The sequence below is a fragment of the Anguilla rostrata genome, chromosome 3 (assembly GCF_018555375.3).
Source record: "Anguilla rostrata isolate EN2019 chromosome 3, ASM1855537v3, whole genome shotgun sequence".
Lineage (NCBI taxonomy): Eukaryota > Metazoa > Chordata > Actinopteri > Anguilliformes > Anguillidae > Anguilla > Anguilla rostrata.
This window is the reverse complement of record NC_057935.1, coordinates 5,320,904-5,345,181: the sequence shown is the minus strand read 5'-3', so window position 1 is coordinate 5,345,181 and position 24,278 is coordinate 5,320,904. Positions and strand designations below refer to the sequence as shown.

General features: G+C 50.6%; 1 protein-coding gene across 5 annotated transcripts in view; it reads left to right on the top strand.

Annotated features, from left to right (window-relative positions):
• lrch4 (leucine-rich repeats and calponin homology (CH) domain containing 4) overlaps window positions 1–24,278 on the top strand; it is a 44,220-nt gene that overhangs the window by 18,211 nt on the left and 1,731 nt on the right. Inside the window, exons 2-19 of one of the 5 annotated variants that reach the window (XM_064325639.1) lie at window positions 4,602–4,746; window positions 5,317–5,446; window positions 5,788–5,893; window positions 6,387–6,523; window positions 6,817–6,926; window positions 9,005–9,104; window positions 10,825–10,927; window positions 11,251–11,348; window positions 11,434–11,489; window positions 12,255–12,407; window positions 13,592–13,657; window positions 14,021–14,069; window positions 14,329–14,383; window positions 15,002–15,103; window positions 16,262–16,359; window positions 16,526–16,663; window positions 17,403–17,480; window positions 20,780–24,201. In XM_064325639.1, the coding sequence (XP_064181709.1) occupies window positions 4,602–4,746; window positions 5,317–5,446; window positions 5,788–5,893; window positions 6,387–6,523; window positions 6,817–6,926; window positions 9,005–9,104; window positions 10,825–10,927; window positions 11,251–11,348; window positions 11,434–11,489; window positions 12,255–12,407; window positions 13,592–13,657; window positions 14,021–14,069; window positions 14,329–14,383; window positions 15,002–15,103; window positions 16,262–16,359; window positions 16,526–16,663; window positions 17,403–17,480; window positions 20,780–20,968 (1,913 nt within the window). In that variant the 3' untranslated portion in view covers window positions 20,969–24,201. Of the gene's footprint in view, window positions 1–4,601; window positions 4,747–5,316; window positions 5,447–5,787; window positions 5,894–6,386; window positions 6,524–6,816; window positions 6,927–9,004; window positions 9,105–10,824; window positions 10,928–11,247; window positions 11,349–11,433; window positions 11,490–12,254; window positions 12,408–13,591; window positions 13,658–14,020; window positions 14,070–14,328; window positions 14,384–15,001; window positions 15,104–16,261; window positions 16,360–16,525; window positions 16,664–17,402; window positions 17,481–20,779; window positions 24,202–24,278 lie in introns of those variants that run through there. The other 4 variants (XM_064325638.1, XM_064325643.1, XM_064325640.1 and 1 more) reach the window with 4 other exon arrangements.

The window sequence follows — 24,278 nt, the reverse complement described above, 5'->3', positions numbered from 1 at the left end:
AAGGTCGTAGGTCAAGCGGAGGAGGTCTTGCAGTCATTCAGTGGCCGGAGTGACCATGTAGACTATATTAATTCCAGTTGGTACTGTGTGTTAAAATTGCACAAACATGGCATTTACCTGGATACAAATTTCATGTTGTGCTGTCTGTCTCCGTCTGCCTCTTAATCCATGTTTCCATGTGTCTTCATCTGTGTCGTCTTTAAGTCCTCTTGCTCTGAAGTCTGTCTTTAAGGGCAGGTCTGCTATTCCCTCCCCACCACAGAGTTAGAATACACCTTAAAGCGTACTGTAACAAGACCAGGTTAAAACCTAGTGTATGGCTGGACCTAACACACGTGATCCGGCCGGCCAATGGTGTAACCACATAACTCGGCCGACCAATGGTGTGACTTCGTCACTCACTCACTCACTCACTCAGTCATTCGCAGACATTCGCGTTTGTAGGGGGCTGGCCCCGCTGTTGCGGTCCGGCCAAAAAAAAACACTCATCTTCCTCAGGAACTGCGGTCTTTCGTATTGGCCCGTTACGTAGGAAACGGTCTCTCGCGGATCCGAGCTGAAATAAAACCGTGAAATCCTCAAAGCCTCCGGTCAGAAGATGGCCGTTGTTCCGCCGTGTGTGGACGGTTTGTTTTACGCTCTGATTTTGTCCCTCGGTTGTGATGAGGGCCGCCGCTGTTTGCCCTCACCGGATAACCACGGCAGCTGCTAGCCTTCGTTTTATCTGCGCTCGCCAGCTGTGAAGAAGCCCAAGACAAAGACTGCACTTTATTATGCTCTTCCGCTTAATCTAGACTGCAAAAAAAGTCAGGACTGGATCTGAGAGAAAGTATGTGATTAATTTGAATATGCAGCCGTGAGATCTAGGGGGTGTACGAGGAAGGAAGATTAACATACCCAGGGTTTCTTTACGCCTGCTGGCTTCTCAAAACCTGCATTCGGGCTTCATTCACCCATTTAAAGTGAGTCAAAGTCATGATACAGAAAACCCAGGGTTAAAGCTTAAGTTAGCTCGCTAACCATGTAATCTGGGTTTGTAGTACACCTCTCAGTATTCCACAGCATGACAACAACAACAACAGAAAAATGTAGTGTTTTATTTTTTGTCTGATTTGATCTGGAGATTGAGAACACTATGGAGAAAAAATGAGAACGAATTGACGTTGCCTGGAAGTGACTGGATGGAGATCTTTCTGTGGTGAGTCATTGTTTGCACAGAAAGTAGTTTAATGCAGTGACTGCAGAGGAAAAGTGTGCAATTGAATTTATCTGCAGTGCCAGGGGTGTGCAGCTGCTGGAGGGCCAGCCTGCACGCTGGTGTTTGTTCCAACCAATTGCCTTAGTGTCAGTATTCTACAGGCTCTGTGAACGCGGGCTCACTCTGGTGCTTGGGCACGGTAACATCTTTGGGATGCACTTGTAGTCTGCAGCTGTATCTGGTGCTTATACAAATGTCAGATCAAGATATGATATGATTCAATAATTAGGAGCGGAAGATGGGGGGGGGGGGGGGGATCGGCCCTTGTTGTGCACCGCTGAGCTAGACGGTGGATACTCAAATCTGGACCCGGATTCCAAAATCTGGCCCTGGTTTTCCTTTCCCACAGGTAATCGACTGAACAACTGGTGGTACTGACTAGCCAGACTATTCACACATGACTCCCGGGCGAAGGGAGGGGTGGAAAACCGGCCGCTCCTGGACCTGGAGGGCCGTGATTTGAGTGACCGGGAGCTGGGCTTGTTTGGCCCGTTGAGCCGATCAGAAGTTCCATCGCGAGCTCAAAGATTCCCCGTCGCATTCGCCGCGACGACGCAGCGCGTCGCCGCGCGTCGCCGAACCGAACTGCCGGCTTTGCCCGCTGACCGGTTACCCAGAATCCTGACCCTGGCGTCAGGTATACCCCCCCTGCCCCCCCCCCCCCCCGGGTTGCGGTTCATTCACGGTCGCGGTAGCCACAGCGGGACCGTAGGTCTGCGTGCGTGCGTGCGTGCGTGCGTGCGTGCGTGCGTGAGGCTCGAAATCCAGCGGCCTACTGTCCTCGTAGCGGGGGGAACGTGTCCGTCTCCTGATATAAACACGGGAAGGTGCAGGTACCGCGTTCCAAGTTTTCAAACAATGGCTGGATTGGACCTGCTGCAGTACTTTTTCTTTTTTTTTGGATAAGCAGGAACGCGGTTATCTGGGGCCTACGTGCGCGGTAGCCATTCATGCTGCTGAATAACTGGGCTGCATGAACAATTCGGGTAAAAGTATCAAACTCGGTACGACATAAGAAGGGCTTCGTTTGCCAGTCAAAATTATGAAAAAATACAGGTGGCAAACGGGTGAGGATTCTAGGCACTCCTGATGGTAGAGTTAAAAGCCGTTATTGAAACTTGGCAAGAATAAAATGAAAAGGTACCACTTATTTTTTCATAATTTTGACTGGCAAACTAAACCCTTTTTGATACATTAATAATTTCCTCCGTTTTCCATAGACCATCCATTATCTTTGTCCGTGTAGAGCTCCTTCTCCCACCTTCTAGTACAAGTGAACTGCTAGCTGTGTCTTAGCCGGCGTTCCCTGTTTGTTAAAAGCTGGAGCCGTCGGTCCTGAGCCACGCTGCCGTCTGTGTGTTTGACTACAGCAAAGAGGCTCCTGTGTGCAAACACTCTGCCGGCCTGTTTAATAGGCTGTGGCCTTCCTGGAAATGCTTTCTGTCTGACGTGGACGTTGGAGAGTGGAGTTTCGACATTCTGCGTTTGCTTTTGTCTCGGGAGCCTTTGTTCAACCCCCCCCCCCACCCCCCCACAGCAGGGCGGGGGGGGTGTGAGCGGGTGTCGCTGCGGTGCTGAGGGGGGCGAGCTTGCTCCAGGGGCTTCCCTGCCAAATCAAACTGAGAGCGGAGGGACTCTGGCTGGGAAGCCTGGGGGATTCACGGGGAGTCCTGCAGAGACACAGAGCCCAGCATGGTACACAGGTGTCTGTGCACGTGGTCCAGTGCTAACGAGTCTGTGCTACGTTCCAGTCGCTAATGGGGCCCTGCTGCTAACATGGTCCAGTCGCTAACGGAGTCCTGCTGCTAACGTGGTCCGGTCGCTAACGGGGTCCTGCTGCTAACGTGGTCCGGTTGCTAGCGGGGTCTGGCTGCTAACGGGTGTGCCGGTTGCGCTAATGTGGTCGTGCGGGTCTGGCTAAGGGTCCGGTTCTAGCGGGGTCCTGCTGGTCGGTAGCACGGTGGTTGCACGGCTCTGCTAACGGGCTCTTGCTACGTGTCGGCTAACGTGGTCCCACCAATTGGAGGGCCTGCCGCTTGCATTCTGTCGGTCACGGGGTCGGTCCTATTGTTTACTCTCGCCCCCGTCTACAGGACAATGGAGGCTCAGAAACAGAAAGTCTTTGTGCCACTGTACACACATGCACACACATACACACTGACTGAATAAATAAATGCGCAATTTAAACACAGCATTTGGATTTTATCATTTTAAAGTCGTCTCCAGTTCACAGTTGTAGAGTTCACAGTTCAGGGTGTTGTCTATGTCAGAGCATTCTGAAGTGTTACTTCAGTAATCTGTATAGTTTTGCAATCATTTAAGAGAGAACTGAACAGGAAATGAGCAAGAGCACACACACAAATGTATACACCCTCTCTTTCTCTATCTTTCCCTCTCTCTCTCTCTTTCTCTCTCTCTCTCTCTCTCTCTCTCTCCGTCTTTGGAGTGTTGATGTCTTTGGAGGCCGATGGTAAGGTCAGGGAGTATTTTTGGAGGGAAAAGTGGATTTTAATGACAGGGCATAGAGGGAGCGCACTTGGGCTGGTGGAGAGAGTCGCCACTCATTATAGGGTGTGGGGTGAAGTGCCCTGCAGGGAGGAGGGATTTAGAGAGAGAGAGAGAGAGAGAAAACTGGAGAGAAAGACCAAAGAGCCTTTCATCGAGGTGAAGGGCAGGAGCTTAAAATGTCCAAGTTCTCTGCCCTTGGTCGCCAACTTTGAAACTGTGTGTGGTGAGAGCACACTTGTGCCCATTGCCCACTGTGACTCCTTTCCTTCAACCCTTTAAGCTGTGAGATCACAAATGCGTGATTAGAATGTTCTTAACTGAAAATTCTAATGCCGATGTCACAGTCACCACTGGTAATTAAAAACAATGGAGTTCTAGAACACTGACTTAGAATGTTGAAGAAACATTCCAGAAGTGCTACTCTTTTAAGGGGTTCTTGATTACTGCATCGGAAGGGGGATTTTCCCTGCGTCTTTGCTTTTGAATTGGCAGCTGATAGATGAAGTACGTGTGTGTGTGAGAGTGTGTGAGTCAGAACAGATCATCTGTGTGTGGGACAGCTAGCCATGCCTCTGCTTGTATGTGTGACTGTGTCAGCACCTGCACAGATCAGTCAGTGGCTGTAATGCGTGTCTGCATAGGAGGCTGGAGGCTGTGATGTCACTGGCTCTTTGATGCTGGCTGTCCTTGCTTCCTGTGTATCACCTGTCTAGTGTGGTTTTGTGATCTTTATACGAGACTGTGTGTGTTGTGTTTTATTCAGAGGGGTTTGTGAGTGCGATGATTTGATGTGATGAAGCACTGATTTGTGATGTTTGTTCATGTCTTTTTTCAGACCTGTCGAAGAACCGTCTGTGTGAGCTGCCTGAGGAACTGTGTCAGTTTATCTCCCTGGAAACGCTCAGCCTGTACCACAACTGCGTCCGCTCAGTCTCCCCCAGCATCTGCCAACTGCAGGCCCTCACCTACCTCAACGTCAGGTACACCCACACACACACTCACATACCTCACCTACCGCAATATCAGGTACACCCACACACACCCACACACACGTACACTCACACACACACACACACACACACAGAAACACACACACACACAGACACACTCACACACACGTACACACACACACACATACACACACACACTCACACACTCGCACACACAACCTCACCTACCTCACATCTACCTCTCACTCAGTACACACACACACGCCACACATTACACACACATAAACACACCACCACCTCAACACAATCACACGTACACACACACCACCACCGCACTCACACGCACTCATCCACACACGACACACACGACACACACACCCACACTCACCAGCAACACGACACACACACACACACTCACACACATACACACACATATACCTCACCTACCTCAACATCAGATACATACGCATGCACGCACACACACACACTCACACACACCCACACCCCTCAGCAGCAGTACTGCTGTGTTGTTACGGAGTGTGTGGCTGTAACAGTGAGTGAATGAATAATGAACGGTGTGTGTGATGTGTCCCTCTGCAGTCGTAACCAGCTGTCCAGCCTGCCCGTGTCCGTGTGCCAGCTCCCACTGCTGCGGGTCCTCATCGTCAGCAACAACAAGCTGCCCGTCCTGCCGGCCTCCATACACACGCTCACGCACCTCCGCCAGCTGGTACGCCCCCGCCCCCGCCCCCCACCCGTTCAGCCTGTACCTGCAGCTGACCCCCCACCCCCGCCCCCCAGTCTCACGTTTCACACCCAGGCACAGACCTGCTGTCTCCCTGTCCCTTTGTGTTAGGTCTGCTGCACTAATGCGTTTGTTTGCCGAAGTTTAGTTTAGTGTGTGGTTCAGTTACGCAACTGCGGCAGGAACGATGACTCAAGAGATTGTTTGTTCATTTGTGCCTTTCTCTCATACTTCATTCCCATCTCTGTCCCTCTGTGCTGTCCCTCTCTGTCCCTCTGTGCTGTCCCTCTCTGTCCCTCTGCCTCTGCCCCCCTGTCCTGCGACAGGATGTGAGCTGTAATGAGCTGCAGTCTCTGCCGGTGGAGATCGGGCAGCTGGAGTCTCTGCGGGACCTCAACCTGAGGAGGAACCAGCTCACCACGCTGCCTGAGGGTGAGGTGCTACCCCTGGCCTACTGCCCCCTGGCCTACAGTCCCCCCGGCCTACTGTCCACAGCCTACTGCCCCCAGCCTACTGCCACGACTGCTACCCAGCCACTGCCCCGGCCTGCTCCCAGCCTACTGCCCCGCTTACCTCCGGCTTGCCCAGCCTACTGCCACGGACTGCACCCAGCCTACTGCCCGGCCTGCTACCCCGGTCTTGCCCAGCCTACGCACCGCCTACTACCCTGGTCTCCTGCCCTAGCCTACTTCCCCCGGCTGACCTGGTCTACTACCCAGCCTACTGCCCCCGCCTGCTACCTGTCCTGCCCCTAGCCACTGCCCGGCCTGCTACCCCTGGTCTACTGCCCCCAGCCTACTGCCCCCCGGCCTACTACCCCGAGAGGGGCTCCTGTGTACTGACGGCTAGCAGAGCAGCAGTGTGGAGCAGTGATCAGTGAAATTTGCTCATCTTTTTCTTCCCTTCCTCTCTCCTGCGTTGTCAGAGCTCTCGGAGTTGCCTCTGGTCCGCCTGGATGTGTCGTGTAACCGCATCTCCAGAGTGCCCGTCTGTTACCGCCACCTCCGTCACCTGCAGACCATCAACCTCGACAACAACCCCCTGCAGTCCCCCCCTGCACAGGTGAGCCCCACACCGGCGTTCCACCAGGCACCTGTCATCTGTGTGTGGGGTGTGGTTAGTCATGCACCCTTTCTGATGTAGAAAGCTTTCTAATGACTGGAACATACCAGGCACAGTACCTGGACTTGTACCTGAGGGTATCCTGTACCACAAACACCTGTACACACACACACACACACACACACCTGACCTGTCTCAAGAATCAGGTATCCTGTAACACACTCTACCACACACCTGATGATGATTTCTCCCCTCTTTCTCTCTCTCTCTCTGTCTTTCTCTCGGTCCCTCAGATCTGTTCTAAAGGGAAGTTCCACATTTTTAAGTTCCTGAACATCGAGGCCTGCAAGAACACACAGGAGGAGCTGGAGAGGGCCCTGAGGCCTACAGGATTCAACAGCTGGTGAGAGAGAGACATAGAGAGAGAGAGAGCGAGAGCGAAAGCGAGAGCGAGAGGGAGAGGGAGAGGGAGAGAAAGAGAGAGAGAGAGAGAGCGAGAGCGAAAGCGAGAGCGAGAGGGAGAGAGAGAGAAAGAGAGAGAGAGAGAGAGATGGCCCTGAGACCTACAGGATTCAACAGCTGGTGAGAGAGAGACATAGAGACATAGAGATAGAGACGGAGAGAGAGACTAGAGACGAGAGGAGGATTAAGACATAGAGAGAGAGAGAGCGAGTGAAGCGAGGGAGAGGAGAGAAGAGAGAGAGAGAGAGATGGCCCTGAGACCTACAGGATTCAACAGCTGGTGAGAGAGAGACATAGAGACATAGAGATAGAGACGGAGAGAGAGAGACATAGAGACGGAGAGGGAGAGACTTAGAGACATAGAGAGAGAGAGAGCGAGAGTGAAAGCGAGAGGGAGAGGGAGAGAAAGAGAGAGAGAGAGAGAGAGATGGCCCTGAGACCTACAGGATTCAACAGCTGGTGAGAGAGAGACATAGTGAGAGAGAGAGAGAGACATAGTGAGAGAGAGAGGGGGGGGAGAGAGAGAGAGGGAGGAGTCTCCTAACAGCACTGAACCTAGGGGAAAGAGGGAGAGGGAAGGAGTGGGACAGAGAGAGAGACGAGAGTGAGAGAGTGGGACAGAAAGAGAGAGAGACAGAGAGGAGAGAGGGACGGAGTGGGACAGAAAGAGAGAGACAGAGAGAGTGAGAGAGTGGGACAGAAAGAGAGAGGGACAGAGAGAGGGAGTGAGGGAAGGAGTGGTGCGTATGTGCGTTTGTGTAGGTACTCTTGCTCTGGCTCATTTCCTGTAAGAAGGATAGAGAGGGGAGAGAGGGAGGGAGGGAGGGAGGGAGGGAGTAAACGGCCGAACAGTGAACCCAACATTCAAATGAGATAAAGGGTGGGGGGGGGGGGGAGGAGAGAGAAAGGAAAAAGGAAAATGATAAAATGACAGAATGAAGGGCTGGCACTGAGCCCAGATAGTGCAGTGCAGCTCTCTCTCTCTCTCTCTCTAACTGAAGCAGAAGGTTGCTACATTATGGCCATTAAGGACATCGATTGGATTTATTATTTATTGGCTTGCGCAGATCACATTGCAGCGTGTGCTTTTTGACAAGCACGGCACAACCCAAAGGGTTCGCAGACCGGAGGAACTGGAAGTGGCGTACGCAGTTAGCCCTGTCAGGTTCCTTATCATCAGTAATGCCAAAAATATGAGCATGAACAAGACGAGTCACATTTTCCATGAATTAACGAGTTGTCACGTCCATTAATTAACACTGGCACATTTCTCAGCGCCGTTATAAAATCATATTTTTGTTTGAGACGTAAAGAATGGGTTTCTAATAACTAAAGGATTCGGATTCTCAAAGGTTTTTATATTTTCACCTTGTGACCCTTCATATTTAAGCCATTACAGAGTTGCTCTGTTCTAGTGTGTGTATCTCCAGGCATTTGTACAGGAGGTTCTCCTGTGTGTCTGTATGTGGGGGGGGGGGTCTTTCTGAGAGCACTTATGGTTACATGGCGCCCGAATACCAGACCAGCAGCTGCTGGGTGCCAGGTGCAGGTCCTTAACCACCATGCTGTTCTGCTCTAAGCCCTTATTACAGAGTGGGGGGGAGGTGGAGCTGGGCACAGCGGGGCTTGGATTTGGCCCGACACTGATGGGGGGTGTGTTACCCGCTGGGCTGCGAGGGCTGGGAGGGGCTAGGCGGTGTTGGGAGGGGCCTAGCCTGTCACTGATGGGGGGTGTGTTACCTGTGGTGCTGGACTGGGCGGGACTGGGCGGGGCGGGGCTGGGAGGGGCCTGGCCAGTCACTGATGGGGGGGTGTGTTACCTGTGGTGTGGGGCTGGGGCGGGCTGGGCGGGGCGGGGCTGGGAGGGGCCTGGCCAGTCACTGGTGGGGGGGTGTGTTACCTGTGGTGCTCGGCTGGGCGGGGCTGTGGGGGACTCGAGAGTGGGGCTTGGTGGGGCTATGCGGGGCTGGGCGGGGCTTGGTCCGTGACTAATGAGGGGGTGTGTCCTCTCTTCCTCAGCCTATCGGATCAGGAGCTGTTCTCGGGCCGGCAGTATGGAGGATTGGACTCCGGGTTCAACAGCGTGGACAGCGGGAGCAAGAGGTGGTCTGGGAACGAGGTGAGAGGGCGTGAGCGCACGCTGGGTCTGCGGTCCTGTGTTTGTCCCTGTCCCTGTGTCTGACCCTGTGTCGATGCCTGTGCCTGTCCCTGTGTCTGTCCCTGTGTCTGTGTCTGTCCTTGTGTCAATGCCTGTCCCTGTCCCTGTGTCTGTCCCTGTGTCGATGCCGATGCCTGTCCCTGTGCCAGTGCCTATGCCTGTGCCGGTGACCGTCGTTCCCGTTGTTGTCCCTGCTGCGGCCCGCGGTCAGAACGGGCGCTGGCAGCAGCTGGCAGAGCAGACTCCAGGGGAGGGACGAGCTGATGTGTGAACGCAAACTGGGAATTCCAACGTGATTCAAAAAGAAATGAGCCCTGGAGCTAGGGAGGGAAATTGGTTTTAAGTAAGCGGCACACCAGCCGAGCTCCTTTGCTCTGTCTGCGCGACTGACAGCCCGACGCGGTCACGGCCTGAGGCCCGGGCCTCGCACGCGTCACCCTGACTTCCTGGCGTGCCACCCTGACTTCCTGGCGCGGGACCCTGACTTCCTGGCGCGGGACCCTGACTTCCTGGCGCGGGACCCTGACTTCCTGGCACGTCGGGACGCTAGCGGCGCTTCAGGCCAGGTGACGGAATGAAGCGGTTGCTCGGCGACACAAGGGGCTGTGCGGAGAAGCGGCGGAAAGCTGACTCCTGTGTTTGAGGTTTCCAGCGGCGGTTTTGACATCGTGCCTTCAGCTTGTGACACATCTGACCATGTGACGCGCGTCCGTGTCACAACGCAAGGACATTTTCTGTGCGGCGTCTGTGCACGTCGGTGTCTGTGGGCCTGTCTGTCCACGTCTGTATGTGTGTGTGTGTGTGTGTGTGTGTGTCTGTGTCTGTATGTGTCTTTGTGTTTGTGCGTGTGTTTATATATTTACAGAAACTCTCAGTTCCCCGTAGTCCACATTTCTGTACACTTTCTCCCCTTCGTTTGTATGTCCCAGTAGGTGTGAACGTGTGACTGAGTGGTGTGTGTGTGTGTGTGTGTGTGTGCCCTGTGATGGTTTGGCTACCTGTCCAGGGTGTATTAGTGCCTCTTGCCAAATGCATGCTGGGATAGGCTCCAGCCCCCTCCCCCATGGCCCTGACCAGGGATACATGGGTTAGATGATGGATGGATGGATGGTTTGATGGATGGATGGATGGATGGTGGAGAGCGCACACTTAATGGCAGCGGTTGCAGCAGTGTGTGCGGCGGCTGAATGTGATTGGCCATTCCAAACTGGACACATCACTGTGCAGTCAAGCTGATTGGCTAGCCACGTTCTGTAACCCCCGCCCCAATGTCCAGTGCGTGTTGACCTCCAAAGCTGGAGTGAACAGAACCTGTTTGGGCGGTTCAGAAGAGATGTCGCAACCCCACTTTCCCCTTGGGCGAGAACTTTCTGTTTCACCCGTTAATCCTGTGGATTCACTACGGTTTTGCTCAGACTCTTTTTTTCAGCACAGCCTGTATTGCGGCTTTCCAGTGGACCGGGATTCCTCTGTTGTGTTTTGTGCGTTGTTAAATCTCAGCGTGAACTGGCTGCTTTGTCAGAGGATCAAAGCCTAAGGCCTTTGTGAATCACAGGAACACGATGCCTTGAAATCCCATTTTGTCGATGGCGGTTGAAGCTTTATGTACAGGTTTCACGGGCGCAGTCAGCAGTACCGGTTGTGGCTCATATTCGGATGGTCTTTTTACCCCCCCCCCCAGTCTGCAGATGACTTCTCTGAGCTCTCCATGCGGATGGCGGAGCTGTCCCGGGACAGAAGGAACCTGCGGGAGGAGGGGGAGAAGGACCCGCTCCCGGACAGAGGTGAGGACGGGGCACGCGCTGGAGATTCAGCAGAGATTGGGCCTCGAGGTTGGGGCAGGACAACAAAGAAACCAAAAGCAAAAAGTTCATAGGCGCCAGGGGGGGAAGGGTGTGGAGGCGAGTGGGTCGGTTTCATCATTCTCTGACTCATCGTAGTGTTTGGTTTCTGTCTGCAGACAGTCATTCAGTCTGCTCACCTACGCAGGAACATACGCCTGTAGGTCACCTCAGCCAGGAGTTATTTCCCTGAAGTATCGGCATTTGTGTATCTCCTCCCGTTCCTGTTCTTGTCTTCATTTTTTTCCTTTTCTTTCTCTCAGTAGTGAACGGAGAGGTGGAGCAGGTGGATTTCATCGACAGCAGCGTCACGGAAGAGGAGGAGGAGGAGCCGCCCTGCCTCCCGGTCACAGCGCCTCCGCAGGTCAGGAGGACACACTGCGCTCTTTCCCAGTGCTGTATTTACTGTGCTGTGGCGGGTGTTGCTGACTGATGCGTTTTCCTCTCAGGATAAGAAAGAAAGTGCCGTCCCATCACACAGCCCTGAGTCGTCTCTTAACGTCCGGTGAGTGTGTCTCTCACACACACTTTACACACACACACACACACACTTCTCACGGTCTCAGACTGTGTGCGAGTGCGAGTATGAGTGTGCGTGTGCATGTTTAGCAAACATGAGTCTCAGTTTCTGTGAGGGTTTCTCTTTTTGATTAAGTGGGTGGTTGCTAGGCCCCTGAACATTATTTGCATAGTCCGTGTGAATCAATTTTTTCCCCCTTTTTTAATTTTCCCTTCTAAAGGTCCCCCCCATTTTTTTCAATATTGTGTGTTCCTGAATGGCTGGGAAAAGTCAATACCCTGGGATTTCTACCCCCCCCCACTTTCCTGGCTGTCACACTGTAAATGGTCTCTGCACCTGTCCTGGAGCAGAGCAGATCAGCCAGGGCCTGTCCTGTTTTTGGACAGAGCTCATCCGTCCCGTTTACAGCCTCTTTTAGGGATCTGCCCTGTGCGCTGTGGTATGATCTATTTTGCGTGTGACTTGCTTGCCTCTCTCTCTCTCTCTCTCTCTCATTATGTGCAGTTGTGTAACCAGTTTATTCAGCTTAACTTTTAAATTACATTTAATTACGTTTTTTTTTTTTTTTTTTAAACCCTGTTTGATATTAATGAGTCTGGGTTGCAGACTCCAGTCCTGTAACTGCTGTGCCACATCAATCAGTGCATTTCAGCGTCGCCAGTTCACACCCTGTGTGTTACATCTTGACGGTTTTCCGCCTCCCATCCCCTCCTCTTTCTTTTCTCATCCCCCTCTTTCCTCCCCTCCCAGATTTTCCGTGGGGGGCGAGGCGGGCGACTCGAGGACGAGCCCCCTCCCGTCCAGCCCCACCCTGGAGGAGCGGAGGCGTCCCGGGACCCTGCTGATCTGGCAGGAGAGAGAGAGGGCCCAGCAGCAGCAGAGGGAGAAGGGCAGGGATGGAGCGTGAGTCACAGAGTCAGAGAGTCACAGAGTTTGAACCGCAGAGTCGCAGAGTCACGGAGACAGTCCGGTCCAGAGTCACCAGAGTCACAGATCCGAGTCCCAACCAGAGTCACAGAGTCACAGAGTCACACAGAACATCAGTACTGACTGAGAGACAGAGAGTGACAGATAGACAGACGGATAGACAGACACAGGCAGATCACTGACTGGGAGACAAAGCTATTTGGGACAAGGGATAGAGCCACAAATGACTGACAGATGGACAGGGTGAGAAAGAGACAGCGGAAAAGGGAGAGACAGACGGATTGAGGAGAGAAAAAACGAGAGGGAGATTTTTAAAGGAAATCAATTCAGCTTCCTTCATAAATCCTAAATCCTTCAAAGATTTGAGAACAGTTTCACTAGTGTGCAGAAACCTGTCATATATTTTAGTTGCTAATCCACCCTCATAGTAGTAGTGACTTTGGAAAAACTTGTCCCTGACGATGTCCTTCAGGGGAGACGTTAGTGGATCTTTTCCGGACTGAAATCGGATGCTGTTCACCATTACACAAAGACAGATGCGTACACAGACACTGGGGATGCATTCAAAATAGTTTGCGACTCCATGTCCCAATGGGCTTTCAATCCCGTATCTGTTTTGGCAAAGGATGTCCACTGACTCCTTACAGTAGAGTTCACTCGGTTCTCACACCCTCTGCTGTCACTTCCTGTGTCTCCGTTCTCATCCAGCTGCCATTTGCTGCTCTTCGGTGCGTTTGCATGAATAATTTGAGACTTGTTGCTGCGGAAAATATATTTGGTAAAGGACTACATGCAAAGCAGTGTAAATGCCTGTTTTTTTTTTGCCTACTTTAATCTGTGATCAGTTTATTTCATCATCTCTGATGTGGGGTGGGGGAGGGGGGGGGACAGGCGAGTGTGAGCGAGTGCCAGGGACTCTGTGGGGGGATTGTGGGTAAATTAGCAGCACTGATGGTTTTCCTCCCTCAGACCCACCGGAAGCGCAATGAGTCAGGCGTGCGTGTGGGGGGGTCGGAGCCTGGAGCTCACGGCCTGCGCCTGCAAAGCTCTCGCTGTGCCTCCTGCTCCTCATCTCATCTTCATCTTCAGTCGCCCGTGCTTCTTCTGTGCTTCTCGCGTTTTGTCTTTATTTTTTCTCTTCCTATCTTCTAATCCTCCAGTTTGGCGAAAGCATCGAAAACAAGTTCCGCTGCGGCAGTGGCGTCGCAGGCAGGAAGTAGCACAGGGTAACCTTTTTAATTGTGTTTGTGTGTGTCTGTTGTGTGTCTGTGCATGTATAAAGGTGACGCTCAAGCTTTTGTGGTTCTTGCATGGAAGATGTGCCGGTGGTTCTTTTGACGCAGTGTTTGTGTGTTCCTGTGTGCGCCTGTGAGACACAGACCACCGCGCTTCTGCGGCGTATGCGAGAAAGATGGTGTTGTGTTGCAGTGTGTGCGGGTGCGCGTGTGTACGTACGGGTGTGTGCGCATGTGCGCGCACGTGTGCCTGCATGCGCTCAGGCAGTCGGTGAAGTCAGTGAGCTGTGATGAGCAGCCTGCGGAACCTTCCGGCGCGTTTTCCCTCAGAGTCTGCTCTCTATCTCCCCCCAGTGGTGGATCCTCAGACAGCACCTCCAATGGCTTGCGGCAGAGATCCACGGTCAGCCCCTCCCAAATGCATTTTTCACCTTAATCTTACGCAGTCACGTGACATTTCTATTTCTGAATTATCTTTCCGTTAATTCACCTGACTCAGTGATTTATAACTTCACGTCTGAGCTCACAGCCGACTGGCTTGAGGTCAAGTCTAATCGCCGTGCCAGTTGTCCCCCTAGACTGTAAGGTGGACGTTTACTAAAACGGTTGTTGTTTGGCGCCCTTGTCCTGCTTACCCCTCCTCTCTGTGTGGACTGCCTCAGAGTGATGCCCATACGTCCCACCCCTCCGCCCCCCAACGCTCCAACAGCAGAACAGGTACGAATTTCAGGCAACAACCGGCAGCAAGTACTCATTTCAGACACTAACAACAGGCAACCATTTTAAACAACAGACGACAAGTACTCATTTCAGACACTAACAACAGGCAACCATTTTAAACAACAGGCAACAAGTACTCATTTCAGACACTAACAACAGGCAACCATTTAAACAACAGGCGACAAGTACTTACTTCAGAAACTACCAACAGACAACCATTTTAAACAACAGACGACAAGTACTCATTTCAGACACAACAAGGAACCATTTAAAACAGTGCGACAGTACTGTACTTCAGAACTACCAACAACAACCATTTTACAACACAGAGCGACAAATACTCATTTCAGACACTAACAACAGGCAACCATTTTAAACAACCGGCAACAAGTACTCATTTCAGACACAAACAACAGGCAACCATTTTAAACACCCGGCAACCAGTACTCATTTCAGACACTAACAACAGGCAACCGTTTTAAACAACAGGCAACAAGTACTCATTGTAGACACAAACAACAGGCAACAAGTACTCATTCCAGACACTAACAACTTGTGTGTTTACATTTGCTTGTGTGCACAGAGGTAAAAGTTTGATGTGATATTTGTTTACAGACACGCCCCTTTCGCCAAAAGCTTCTTCCCCCCCTGGACAAGCCCAGAAGCCCAGCAGCTTCCTGTTCCGAGCCTCCTCGCGCTGCAACGTCAAGACCTCCGGTACGTGTGTCTGAGACAGGCCTGCCTGTCTGTCTTAGCCTCCAGTACGTATGTCTGAGACAGGCCTGTTTGTCTGTCTTAGCCTCCGGTACGTGTGTCTGAGACAGGCCTGTCTGTCTGTCTTAGCCTCCGGTACGTGTGTCTGAGACAGGCCTGTCTGTCTGTCTTAGCCTCCGGTACGTGTGTCTGAGACAGGCCTGTCTGTCTGTCTTAGCCTCCGGTACGTGTGTCTGAGACAGGCATGTCTGTCTGTCTTAGCCTCTGGTACGTGTGTCTGAGACAGGCCTGTCTGTCTTAGCCTCCGGTATGTGTGTCTGAGACAGGCCTGTCTGTCTGTCTTAGCCTCCGGTACATGCATCTGAGACAGGCATGTCTGTCTGTCTTAGCCTTCGGTACGTGTGTCTGAGACAGGCCTGTCTGTCTGTCTTAGCCTCTGGTATGTTTGTCTGAGAGGCGTGTCTGTCTTAGCCTCCAGTACATGCGTCTGAGACAGGCCTGTCTGTCTGTCTTAGCCTCCGGTACGTGTGTCTGAGACAGGCATGTCTGTCTGTCTTAGCCTCCGGTACATGTGTCTGAGACAGGCCTGTCTGTCTGTCTTAGCCTCCGGTACGTGTGTCTGAGACAGGCATGTCTGTCTGTCTTAGCCTCCGGTACATGTGTCTGAGACAGGCCTGTCTGTCTGTCTTAGCCTCGTAGTCGTGTCTGAGACAGGCCTGTCTGTCTGTCTTAGCCTCGTAGTGTGTCTGAGACAGGGCTGTCTGTCTGTCTTAGCCTCCGGTACGTGTGTCTGAGACAGGCCTGTCTGTCTTAGCCTCCGGTATGTGTGTCTGAGACAGGCCTGTCTGTCTGTCTTAGCCTCCGGTACGTGTGTCTGAGACAGGCCTGTCTGTCTGTCTTAGCCTCCGGTACGTGTGTCTGAGAGGCATGTCTGTCTTAACTTTTATCTTAAGAGGAGCGGGTTTAAATAGGCTTATTCAGCGGAAGTTAGTTTACATTGTGTTTTACATGAGTAGTTGCATTTCATATTGCATCTGGTCTGTCTTTCTGCTTTCTCGTTCTCTGTCTCTGTCCTTCTGTCCATTAGTTGTTTGTGTCTGCGTCCGTGTGTCTGTCGTCTTTCTCGGTCAGTGCTGATTGGACGCGTCCTCTGTTCCCCAGGCTCTGTGCACTGTCTGTCGGAGATGGGACGCAGCGAGTCCCGCCCCTCACTACGCTCCCCCCGAGAGGAGAGGCAGGACGTATCGCAGCTGAGAAAGGTACCCCCATCTCTCTCTCTCTCTCTCTCCTCTCATTCTGTCTTTTCTTTCCTCTCTCTGTCCCTCTCTCCTCCCTCACTCTTTATCTATTCATTCACTGTCTCTCCTGCTCTACCTGTGCTCTACCTGTAGTTCTAAATCAGGTGCTTTTCTCCTCCTCTCCTAGACTCTGGAGTCCCGGCTCAAGTTGACTTTGCCGGATGACCTGGGAGAGGCGCTGTCCAATGGCACGATCCTCTGCCAGCTGGCCAATCACGTGCGGCCTCGGTCCGTGTCAATCATCCACGTCCCCTCCCCGGCCGTGGTGAGTCATCGCTTACCTCTCGGCTGACGCCGATTCCTGGCCACAGCTCACACTGTGACTGGGGGGGGGGGGGGTATTTTTATACGCTTGGTATAAAAAAAGGCAGAAATATAAACTCGTTTCAGCCTTGCACCAGCATTCATTGGGGTTACTGTATGTTTGCAGAGCACAAAAGGGCGCATTGGCTAATAAGAGCTAGCTTAGTTCAGCGGTGACAACAAACAGGAAGATAGAAATAAAAGGGCAATCAACTAATGACGTCCATGCTGGAGAATTCTAAATTGGCCTCATAAAATAAGCAGTGACCTGTGACACAGTCAGGTTTCGATATGGAACAGGAAGCCCGTGTGACTGCACGAATATAGAGCCTGGTTAGAGGGCATCTGTTTCCATATTGCTCTCATAAAAGCCGATCTCTGCTGATATCGTTCTGGACTCGGATAAGCTGGGTGGTTAAGGCAGACGGGGGGGGGAGCTGGCCGGTGAACTCTGCTCTGATACTGGCTCTCATCTGCATCACATGTGGGGCGACATAGCTCAGGAGGTAAGACCGATTGTCTGGTTCAAACCCCGCCCTGGGCATGTCGAAGTGTCCTTGAGCAAGACACCTAACCCCTAACCCCTAACTGCTCTGGCGAATGAGAGGCATCAATTGTAAAGCGCTTTGGATAAAAGCGCTATATAAATGCAGTCCATTTACCATTTACCATCCCGTCTCCTCTGTGTCTGACCCTTTCAGCCAAAGCTGAGTGGCGCCAAGTGCCGTCTGAACGTGGAGAACTTCATCACCGCGTGCCGCAAGCTGGGAGTGCCGGAGGTAACGCCCCCCCGCCCCCCCCCCCCCCCCCCCATTTCTTATGGCCTTACATGCGTCTTCTCTGCTTAATGTTTTTTATTTCGTTTGTTTTTTTTTTTTACTTTTCATATCACGTTTTCCTTTTTTGTTCTGTGTGGAGTATGACCGTCCCGCAGCTGCCGTCAGTTTTTTGGAGAGCACGCGCTGTGGGCAGCAGTCCTTTTTCCAGACCGCGTCCCACAATGCACCAGCTGAGCTGCGCAGGCAGTCAAACGCAGGGCTGACGCAGACAGACAGAGACGGACAGACGGACACAGACGGACGGAATAACACCATGCATGGGCCTGTTTAGCAGTACTGCAGCTGTCGGGCGGGGGGGGGGGGGCTCTGGGGGGCTATAGTGTTACACAGGGGGGCTTTATGCTGAAGAATGGCATGCGCTTATCAAGGTCACGCACGTGTCCGCGTCCACAGTCAGAGGAGAACCACGGCCCTCACGAAGAGCCTCGGTCTTTAAAAAGCCGCTCGACCAAGGCGTCCTCGGGGTGGACGTGGGTAATGACGGATCATAATGAGCTGCTCTGCTCGGCAGACGGCACGCAGTCTTCGTTTTTTAACGCATCAGTCCATTTACACGGAGGACCCGGGATCGATTGGGTCCCATAAACTCCCGCCTGACTGCCGCTTCCCGGATGTCCTGGCGCCTCTGCTTAAACCTGGCAGAGCGCCCGCGTTTTTCCTTAAGTTACATTACATTACATTACATTACAGGCATTTAGCAGACGCTCTTATCCAGAGCGACTTACACAACTTTTTACACAGCATTTACTCTACATCTATTTATACAGCTGGATATATACTGAAGCAATTCCGGTTAAGTACCTTGCTCAAGAGTAAAACGGCAGTGTCCTAACCGGGAATCGAACCTGCAACCTTTCGGTTACAAGCCCAGTTCCTTACCCACTGGACCCCTCCGGAGTTGAGTTCTTTAACGGGACGTCCCGTACCTGCTCTCTCTCTCTCAAGCTGGGACCGCTGGACTTCCACATCCACCGGATCGAGTTAAAGAATATTTTAGAATCCACCATCAGCCCAGACCTGCTCGGGGTTTTTCCTGCATGGAGAAATCCTTGGCGTGCACCAGTGCCAAAATCTGCGAGCACCACAGCAGGGGTGGGGGGAAAGAAAAGGGGAAAGGGGGAAATAGGTGAATGAATAACGCAGGATGACCCCTGCGTGAGACCTTACCGTCCAGGATGTGTCCCCACTTGTCACAACCCCGAAAATCCCCGTTACTGTAAATGAGTTGAATGAAAAGTGCGAGAGTTCGATGGATGTTGTGTCAGGTCTGTACTCAGGTGCGTGTTGGGTAAGTCCTGTGATGTGTCAGAAGGTCTGTACTCGGGTGCGTTGGGTAAACCCTGTGATGTGTCAGAAGGTCTGTACTCGGGTGTGTTGGGTAAACCCTTTGATGTGTCAGAAGGTCTGTACTCAGGGGTGCGTTGGGTAAGTCCTGTGATGTGTCAGAAGGTCTGTACTCAGGGGTGTGTTGGGTAAACCCTGTGATGTGTCAGAAGGTCTGTACTCGGGGGTGCGTTGGGTAAACCCTTTGATGTGTCAGAAGGTCTGTACTCAGGTGCGTTGGGTAAGTCCTGTGATGTGTCAGAAGGTCTGTACTCAGGGTGTGTTGCTTGGTGTAAACCCTTTGATGTGTCAGAAGGTCTGTACTCGGGGTGGTTGGGTAAGTCCTGTGTAGTCTGTACTGGTTGGTGTCTGTGATGGCAGAAGGTCTGTACTCGGTGGGTGCTGATTGGGGTTTAAAACCCTGTGATGTGTCAGAAGGTCTGTACTCAGGGGTGCGTTGGGTGAACTTGAGTCATGTGTACAGGTGCTTGCTGTCAGTGGTCCAGTACAGGCTCGTTCAGGCTTGGCGATGGTGTTTTATGAGGAGTACGCTCCGCAGTTTGCAAGCGTTCTGTCAGTTTGGCTGTTCCTGAAAGGCCTTGGCGCTCTCCCCTATAAACAAATGCTCGTACTCATTTCTGGACACGGTTCTGATTTCCCATTCCAGCCGAAAATGTTTATCTTAGTCGGCAGCTTTCTTGATCTAAGTTTGAATTGTAGTTTCACATGCGCCAAAGTGAGCTTTGCTTCAGGAATACGTCTTTAAAGTCACTTCACAACACTTCAGAGCTCTGAGTGTCAGTTTGAGCCTTTCGTGCCATGTGAGGTTTGAATATTGGCAGAACAGTAAAGTTGGATTGAATACCAGTATTGTGAGGTTTGAATATTGGCAGAACAGTAAAGTTGGATTGAATACCAGTGTTGTGAGGTTTGAATATGGGCAGAACAGTAAAGTTGGATTGAATACCAGTGTTGTGAGGTTTGAATATTGGCAGAACAGTAAAGTTGGATTGAATACCAGTGTTGTGAGGTTTGAATATTGGCACAACAGTAAAGTTGGATTGAATACCAGTGTTGTGAGGTTTGAATATGGGCAGAACAGTAAAGTTGGATTGAATACCGGTGTTGTGAGGTTTGAATATGGGCAGAACAGCGGAGTTTGATTGAATACCAGTATAAGGGCTTTCTTTCCATTTTCTGCAGTTGTGAACAGAGATCAGCTGGGGGAGGTTGTTGTTTAGTTTCTGCACAAGCGGAAAACCACAAATGACTTTTCAAAATTGCTTTTGGGCCCTGTGTGGTTGAGTAAAACATTTTTTCTTATGTAATTTGCGTCCTTGTGTGAAATGAGTGTGGTTTTTTTTTTTTAATTTATTTATTTTGTTTTTGTGAATTGGTATGCTGTTTATCTGAAGTGGGTTTGGTTTTCAGCAGAAACAGAGCTCCAGCTTGCCTCCGTTCACAGACGCTGTGGATGCATTAACCTGTGTTGTTGTTGTTGTTGTTGTTGTTGTTGTTGCTGTTTGTCTGTTCGCCGATGTGCTTTGAGCTCACCGTGTTGCCTCCTGTTTTTGTCTCTGCCTCCCCCCCCCGCCCCCTCCCCCTGTCTCTCCGCCCTGTTTGTCCCTTCTATTGGCTTTTACATCTATCTCTCCCCTCATCTGTTCATCACTCGTTCTCATACCACATCTGTCTCTCTGTCGTCTGTGATCCCCCCTCCCTCCATCCCCATCCTGCCCTCGCCGCCATGCCCCTCCCCCTGTTTTTTTCCTCCATGTTTGTCCCTTTTTTAATGGCTTTTATATCCATCTCTCCCCTCATCTCTTCATCACTTGTTATCTCTATCATCTGTGACCCCCCCGTCCCCATCCCGCCCCTGCCCCCGTCCCGTCCCGTCCCGCCCCTGTGCCCCTCAGGCGGACCTGTGTCTGTCCTCCGATGTGCTGAGCTGTAAGCTGCCCGCTGTGATTGGCACCGTGGAGGCATTGCTGCGACGGGAGACTCCGCCCCCTCCTCCCTGCTCGCCGCTCTCTCCCGGTTTCCTGCTCTTCTACTTCCTGGCCATGGCTCTGCTCTACCTGCTGTACTCCCAGCTCACTGCCTAGCGTACCGCGCACACTGACTCACGCGCGTATGCACACTGATATATACGCACGCGCACATGCTGATATACACACACACACACACACACACACACTGATATATACGCACGCGCACATGCTGATATATACGCACACACACACACTGATATATACGCACGCGCACATGCTGATATACACACACGCACTCATATACACACACATGCACACTGATTTACACACTGATATACACACACACACGCTGATATATACACATGCCCCACGTCCCCACATACACACACACACACACGCACTCACACACATACACGCTGATATATACACACAAGCACACTGATATACATGTCCCCACATGCACGCACACACACACACACACACGCACTCACACACACATGCTGATATATACACGTGCCCCCACGTCCCCACATATACCCAAGCGCACACACACTCACACACACACACACATTCACGCACACACGTACATACACACACACACACACACACACACACACAGCCACATGCGCACACACACGCACACACACATACTTACACACACACACACACACGTACATACACTCCCAGCACTTGTCTGTGGTCTGTCAGTCTCACACACTCCCCTGTATGGATCCACACACACACGTGCTAGCTCACGCCGCGCTGTTACTATGATCTGCAGAGCTACCCTCAGCGTATAAGCTCTGGACAGGAGAGGTACGACCGCTAGGACGCTGTGTGCGCCGCGCGCGTAGGCTGTGCGTGTGCTCACCGGTTTCCTGATGCGCAGCAGCGGACGACGCTGACTGGACCCTGAACCACAGGCGCGTATATCAGCTCACTCCGGCTTCTCGCTTCGTGTCACCATAACGACGAATGAATATCCGTACTGTTGTGCCACCGGTTACTCATTACACGTAGCGCACTGCAGCAGAGTTTCAACTGCAGAATGGCTGACGCCCGTCACACTACATCTTCTGAATGGCCTTATATAACCTTCAGTTAGGGCAACGCTATCAAGTAGAATATGATGCACTATAATCTAAAATTTCAAGCTCTGAATTTTCTCTTTAAAAAAAAAAAAAAAAAAGGGCGCTTCAAAAACTACATGTAGTTTTTCCCCTTACATAACCACCAGGGGGCAGTGTTGAGGCAGGGAAGTTGGCCAGGTTAACTGAAATATGGGGCCTCCTTATTGGCTTCCACAGAATGGCACCAGGTGATCTGAGTATGCCGGCCATGTACGTCAGACAATTCGATACCACAATCAGGATTATGTACTGTAAGGTTTATTTTCATGTTCCGAGGGGCATTTTGCAGTAACTGGTGTTCTTAAAAGGGGTCGAAACCACAGACAGTTACGTGATTGTGGCAGACAAAAGTGCCTGGCGTGCCTGTGCGGTCCCTGTTTGAAAACGATGTTTGACTGTTACAACCGAGGCATTTTAAATGTTTCATCTCTTCAATGTTGACTGTGACCAGCAGGGGGCAGCGTTTGGGCAGCTGTCTTAATGCTTCCTGTTGCAATCAGACGGTACAGAAATGTTTCTACGCTTTTATTGACTTGATTTGATGTTCCTTTTTCTTTTCCTTTTTTTTTTTCCTGTTTGTTATCCAGACCAGCTGAAAAATCCCTTCATATTTGTTTCAATGTAAACGCCTAATTAAGTTATTTCCTTTTTTATTTATTTGCTACGAGTGGGGAGGGGGGAAAGGTAGAAACTTGAGCTGTGATAGTTAAAAAAAAAAAAGATATATGTGTGTGTGTGTATATATATATATATATAATATAAAAAATATTATTATGATGGGAAAATCTGAGCCCTATGAACCAACAGCCCTGGCCAGACTAGGCAGTTGAGGTAACTGCTCTATTCACGATGTCCTGAGATTAGCCAGAGGACACGCTGTTCTGTAGCAGCCAGGGGTCTTGGTTTGTTTTGAATAAATTTCAGTCATTTAGTGTTGTATGGAATCAGTAGCACAACCAGGGTGAAGTAGCCCTGTGCGTGGACTCACTTTTCCCATCTCTAGTAAATTTGACAAGGCGTCCCAGTGTGTGAAATTCATGATATCTGAAGTGGGTAGTTTTGTTGAGGCTAAACATCTTTTTGAGCCCACGATCTTAATGCGAAGATGCAAGACCCAGAATAATTAATAAAAATACGCTCCTATGATTGATTGATGTTTACTCTCGTTAAAAAAAAATGATAACGAAATGACACATTTTTCTAAAAATGTTTTGTCAAACAGACATTTGTCAAGCAAAATTCTGATATAGTCGCTGTTTTCAGCAGTTTGATGATAAATGCACTATACAGAACCAACAACTTCTGTGTGCTCTATGTATGTATTGTATGTATGGCGCAAACTCACTCGTGCACACACACGCGTACACACACGCGCACACACACACACACAGGTCTATCATAAAGGAGTTTTGTGTCTTACCCCTTTGAGAGATCATTTCAGTGTGAAGGTTGGGCCCGTTGATAGAAATGGGTGCGAGTGCACAAGTGTCTTTTCAAAAGAAGCAGTTGAATGTATATAAGACTGTGTGGCCTTATCGAACAGAATTGTATCAAAGTTTGTCTTCAGATTTACCTCTAAATTAAGCTGTGTGATAGAAGCAGTTCTTTGACTGAAATACAAGGTCATTTTTCCGGTACATCTTGTATTCAAGAGTTCCATTTTAAAGAGGGCTGGTTTATACAAAAAAATGTTTTGCCCTTTTTTAGAGATTTTGTCTCCATGGTCAGGAACTTCTTAAGGGCTTTTGGAGTACCTTGTTTTCCTTAATTGAATATTTTCGCCATCTTCACCAACATGAACAAATCTCACCATTTTATGGGAAAGAAAATGTCTGCTGTTTTTTTTTTTTTGTAGAGAATCATCTCCTTGCCATCTGACACTTATGGGAAATAATATCACAAGGGATCATTTAAATGTTTGTTTCCTTTCCTGTTCTGTTACGTACTTTTAGCACGTTGACTGTAAATTAAGTTGTTTTTTTTATTTTTATTCAATCAGCAGTTAAAGACCAACGCGTCTTTAACGCGTTTCATAAGCAAGTGGGACTGGCAATCGCATCAACTAACGCAGAGAAACATTCAAGTCCGATTTCAATAGATTAAACAAACAAAAAAAAACGGATGTATTTTGTAATATTTATACCTATATATTTAAAAAAATGAGTATATAGTTTCTTCTACTGTAAAGAAATGATTAAAAAAGAAACTCTGATCATGCCCAGTGTTGTTATTTGTTGTTGTCTTTATTTCTAATGACTGTGATTTTTTTTTGATTTTTTTAGAGATAATTACAC